This window comes from Mus caroli, chromosome 13 (assembly GCF_900094665.2).
Source record: "Mus caroli chromosome 13, CAROLI_EIJ_v1.1, whole genome shotgun sequence".
Classification (NCBI taxonomy): Eukaryota; Metazoa; Chordata; class Mammalia; order Rodentia; family Muridae; genus Mus; species Mus caroli.
Window position 1 is genome coordinate 87,338,122 of NC_034582.1, and position 5,590 is coordinate 87,343,711.

Genomic DNA, 5,590 nt, shown 5'->3' on the forward strand with positions numbered 1-5,590 from the left:
TTTAACCACAGAGTCACCTCTCCAGGCTCTCTGAGGGCTATCTTTAACCACAGAGTCACCTCTCCAGGCTCTCTGAGGGCTATCTTTGAGTAGAAAGAGTTACTGGATGGAAAGGACAGTAGCTTGCTCTATGGATTTTCAAAGCCTAATGTTTGGATCAAGTGAATGCTGTAGCGAGCTGACTTCTGATTACTATGAAGTTACTTCTTAAGAATGACGTGTGTCAGGGCTGGAGAGATGGCTCAGTGGTTAAGAGCACTGACTGCTCTTCCAGAGGTCCTGAGTTCAATTCCCAGCAACCACATGGTGGCTCCCAACCATCTGTAATAGAATCTGACGCCCTCTTCTGGTGTGTCTGAAGACAGCTACTGTGTACTCATTAAAATAAATAGATGAGAGTCAGGCATTCAATCTGTGGCTTACACTGGTCACCCTCAAGGACTCCAAGGCCCTGATATGATTATGGATAATCATGCTCTAACTGCATCAGCTGGCATTCTGCCAGGTGGTACAGGTGAAAGAACCCCAGGTCATTAGCATTATAGAAACAGTGACATCAGCACTGAAGCATTGATTCAGTCTCAAGGAAGGTGATAAAAAAAAGACCTTAAACTCCATACTTTATATTCTAGGAAGTACTCAAAGAGGGGAGTTTGAAGTAGTCTGATACAACAACATGATAAACATACAACATGATAAACACAAAAGCTAAAACATGACAAGCAACACACATTTGCTATCATTGTCCCAAAGAAATCGATGACATTCAAGCTACTCAAATTTTTGAAAAGGAAAATTCTTTGTAATCTTACTAATGGTTACACTGAAGTGAAAAACAGAAAAGTGGGGCACAGTGTACAAAACAAACATGAACATAGAAAGTGCCAGAACAAGATGAACTTGCTCTCTGACTTCTAAAACGGTCTTGCAAGGTTCTCGTGTTTTACTTTAATCAGCTAGCGTTTCCCTGAGCATTGGTGATTACGTTTGGCATAAAGCTAAGCAGAAAGGAATGTAAGAAGCATATTATACGGTCCTTAGCCATCAGTAGTTTATAATCTAACCATGCATGGCTATAAAGATGCACTTACAAATTCCAGGACTTTAAAGCGAGAAGTCATCCTGGAAAGCCAAGCATCATGACTGTTCAATAGCCTTGCCATCACTCACAACAGCTTTGGCCTCTCTTCTCCTGAGACTGTAGCTCAAGACCTAGCTTCAACACCAGAGTTATTCACCAAGGTTGTTTCTTGCTAATTTGGGATTATTTGAGAGCCAACGCCCAATGAAATGGAAGCCCCGTGTGGCATTACTAGGCAGAGAGTGAGCGGGGCGTGGGGGTGGGGTCCAGGTGCCTCTGCATCTCCACTGCATCTGATGAGCATGCTCAGGAGTGACGTGTCACTCAAACTGAAGGGATGCCACTCATAGATGCTCAGCAGCCAGAAGAGCAGGGTAGGCTGAGGACAGCAGCAAGGAAGGTTCCAGGTGGGGCTTGTGACTGTTTCCTCCTGTCTTGTCACTTCAGAGTTCTCCTTCATTGCTTCTTACGCATCTGGCTTTGATAGGGAAGGACAGAAAGGTCTTCCTGAGGCTGGCAGCAGATTCTCCCAGTATTCTCGTCTAGCCCTGGGGTTGGAAAATAGGCACCACTAGGTTAAAAATTCAAAGTACAAATTCTCTCTCTCTCTCTCTCTCCCCACCCCCGTGTGTGTGTGTGTGTGTGTGTGTGTGTGTGTGTGTGTGTATTAGAGAGGAAGAAGGAAGGAAGGAAGGAAGGAAGGAAGGAAGGAAGGAAGGAAGGAAGGAAGGAAAGAAGGGAGAGATATCAGACTAAGGTAGAACTTTTGTTTCAACATACAGCCAGAAGAACTGTGCATATTTCAGCCAGAAGCTTTTTTCACAATTGTGCATGTGATATGTATGTGTACATGTATGTATATATGTTCATGAGTGTATGTGTGTATGTGTATATGTGTGTACTCACACTCAGAGGCCAGCTGTCTTCCACAGCTGTTTTGCACCTTATTTTTTTGAGATCTATCTTTTATAAAATGCTCATGAATTTAGCTGGCCAGTGGTGCTGGTTTCCCTGGCACCAAAACCAAGACTGCAGCTGTGTGCTTGGCTATTTATCTGGGTTCTGGAGATCTGAACTCAGGCCTTCAGTACTTTCATAGCAAACCATAGTTACTGACTGATCCATCTCCATAGGCCTGTTGCTGTTGGAGTGATGTTTTTGTACCCTGTGTGAAGATAATGTCTTTGTGGGGTGGTGAGCTGTGCACAGACAGCCTGGTCCCCCAGTTGAGCACAGACCTTGAACCCCAGTGACCTGGTGGGTGGTGACTTCCGCCTGCATGGGACAGCAGGTGTTTCGGCCATAGCTCCTGGGCCCCTGGCTTCTGTCACAGCTATAGCCTCCCACAGCCCCCTGAAGAGAGGCGTGTGGCCATCTGACACTTAGGCAGTGCCACCAAGCTCCTGGTATTCTGTCTGGACTCTACTCCCACAGTTACCTGGCAACAGCCAGGATGGCCCAGCCCACTATAAAAGGAACTGCTTGCCCCTCCTCGCTCCCTTGTGCTTACTCTTGCTTCCTTGTTCCCCCTCTTTCCACTTTCCCCCCCAACCTCCACGCAGCCATGGCCTACTCTCTCCCTCTCTCTGCCTTTCTACAATAAATGCCTTAAAACCATGGACAGCCTCTTCTCATGGGGATCCAGTGCAGTGCTGGAGCAATGGAGCAGGTCTTTCCCTAACAAGCAGCAAGTTTAACCTCCCACTGGGAGGCCTCCCTCCAGCCAGGGCTGCCAGCCAAGCCAAGCAACCTGAAAGACTCTCTCCTTGTCCTTGTCCCTATGGTAACTACTGGTGCTCTCTCCTCCCTGCCCCTTTCCATTCGGCCCACACACACACTCCATTCTCAGCTCTTCCTCAACATCTAGCAGTGTCTGCCGTGTCCAAGACTGAGAACCTGATATCCCTGGCCTCCATGTGGCCCAGGGACCCCAGAACCATCTCTTCTGTGGTACCCAGCGGCATCTGTGGTGCCTAAGAGTCTGAGCCCAACTCCAGCAGATCCTTGGGGACCTCGGACTGTGCCTTCCCCACCCCTAGAGCCATGTCCTTTGGGTCCTGAGGGCTGGGCCCAACGCCTGTCTGGTGGTGGCGTGGGGAGGCGAGCAGTCAAACCTTCCTAGCCCGGAGCAGACACGGGACCCCATTTTTGACCCACATGTCTCTGTCCTTCTTTGCCTACCTAAGGCACCTTCTCATTGATTAAAATAAAAAAAAAATTATAGCCTATAGTAAAAGGCAGGATCTTAAGAGGGACATCGGTAGAGAGAGGAACTCTGAGAAAGAACTAGAGATGGAAGATTGGCCAACAAAACAATTGGACTTATGAAACTGAGGAGAGATAACCAACCAGCCACGTGGCAGAACTTAGATTAGTATAAACGGGATAATATGAGTTGTAAGCTAGTTGGGAATAAGCTTATCTTAAGGCTTAGGAATAAATAAATGAATTTAGTCCCCAGGACATTATTCATGGCAAGGGCAGGCATAGAAAAACCCAGAAGGTTCCATGTTTCCATCCTTTATTCTCTTACTGGTGGCTAGGCTTCAGGACACCTTTCAGAAACAATGTATTTCATTTATAGGCATTATTATTCTTAGTGTTGTTGTTATTATGATTATATCTCATCCTGAAATATCCAGCAAAGTCTTCCTAACTCTACTCAGAGTTTTAGCAAATCGAGAAGTTGTGGAGACAATTTTAAACTTAATGAGACAAACAATAACTCTTCCACAAAGTAACCAAGAACAGAGAACAAATAACTTCTCACAGCATCCCCCTCTTCAGGAAACTTAGGAGAAAGCTTAATACGTTTTTATGACGCAATGCCAGAACTCGTGGTTGAATAGGACTTCCTACAGACATTAGTTGCTTTAAGAATTTAGGGTTCAGTGCCGGGCGTGGTGGTGCACACCTTTAATCCCAGCACTCGGGAGGCAGAGGCAGGTGGGTTTCTGAGTTCAAGGTCAGCCTGGTCTACAAAGTGAGTTCCAGGACAGCCAGGGCTATACAGAGAAACCCTGTCTCGAAAAAAAAGAAAGAAAGAAAGAAAGAAAGAATTCAGGGTTCAGGAGGTACTTAACTTTGTTGGCTTATAACTTTTCAGGGTGCATAGGTGATGGCAACTAAAATAAGCTATTTTCATTTATTTAAACTTCTAATCATCCCCAAAGCATCCTTCCTCTGTCTTTGGATTACATTTGCATTTAGCACACTTTTATGAATCCTGCCTGTGAAAAACATCATCTCTGACAGACACCTGCAGAAAGAAAGGTTTGACAATGGTTTCTTCAGCTCTGACCAAGATGGGCAGAGAAGATGTATTTACTCCCTAACATCACCGAGTAAGCAGGAGTTCCTGAGAAGGTAGCTCAAGCATAACCAATGTCTAGAAAATGCAGAGGAGATGGCATTGCATGGATAGATATGGAAAGCGAGAACGAACAGAACAGATACGCAGTGAGCTGCGACGGAACAAAGCTCACAGGCCCCGAGAGAAATGACTTTAATAATAAAGTGATTGTAACAGATAGGATAACTTACAATCTGGAGGAGATGAAGGCCTGTGATTTTTCTTTTAACCGTGATAAGTTATTTAGAAATTCCTAGAAAGCCAGATGTCACACAGCACAAAGAATGTCAGTCCAGTCATAAAGTTAATTTACATCTGTCAAGAATTTGGACGACCAACAAAGTGTAAGAGAGAAGAGTCCACCACACCTGGATGCATTTCCCTTCGTGTGGCTCACGGTTTGCAGAGTGAGACTGTTGCTTGTATGACAAGCGTAATGATGCTGTAAATGCCATAGTCTGGCTTTGTATTTTTAGAAGAAACCTACAGATTAAAAGAGCAGAAGACTTCATGGTGATTATAGAATAGGATGTAGTTATTAAATGTTAATAAATACTAATGATATAACTCCAAGTAGCTGAAGAATGGGGCCAGGGGGATCACTAGTAGAAAGTGCTTACCATACTACAAGCATGAGTTCAAGCCTTAGCTCCCATGTTCGTCAAGTGTGGCGGTGTGTGCTTGTAATCCCAGTGCTAGGCAGGCAGAGTCAGGCAGGGCTCACTAGCCAATCAATCACAGCAGAGACAGACAGAGACAGGAGGGGCTCACTAGCCAATCACAGCAGAGTCTGGCAGGGCTCACTAGCCAATCAATCACAGCAGAAACAGGCAGAGTCAGGCAGGGCTCACTAGCCAATCATAGTAGAGTCAAGCAGGGCTCACTAGCCAATCACAGCAGAGTCAGGCAGGTCTCACTAGCCAATCAATCACAGAAGAGACAGGCAGAGACAGGAGGGGCTCACTAGCCAATCACAGCATAATCTAATTGGCAAATTACCCGTGCCCATGAGAAACCCCGTCTCAGAAAGCCAAGGTGGTTGGCACTTGAAGAACAACACCCGAAGTTGTTCTATGGTTCCACAAGTACCAGAATGCTCTTACACACACACACACACACACACACACACACACACACACACACACACACACACACGG

At 45.7% G+C, this 5,590-nt stretch overlaps 1 protein-coding gene across 2 annotated transcripts in view; it reads right to left on the bottom strand.

Annotated features, from left to right (window-relative positions):
- Positions 1–603: 603 nt before the first annotated feature.
- Positions 604–5,590, bottom strand: part of LOC110307603 (S-methylmethionine--homocysteine S-methyltransferase BHMT2) — a 17,951-nt gene continuing 12,964 nt past the window's right edge. For both annotated transcript variants that reach the window (XM_021179822.2, XM_029468432.1), the window contains exon 8: positions 604–1,629. In XM_021179822.2, the coding sequence (XP_021035481.1) occupies positions 1,548–1,629 (82 nt within the window). In that variant the 3' untranslated portion in view covers positions 604–1,547. The remainder of the gene's footprint in view (positions 1,630–5,590) is intronic.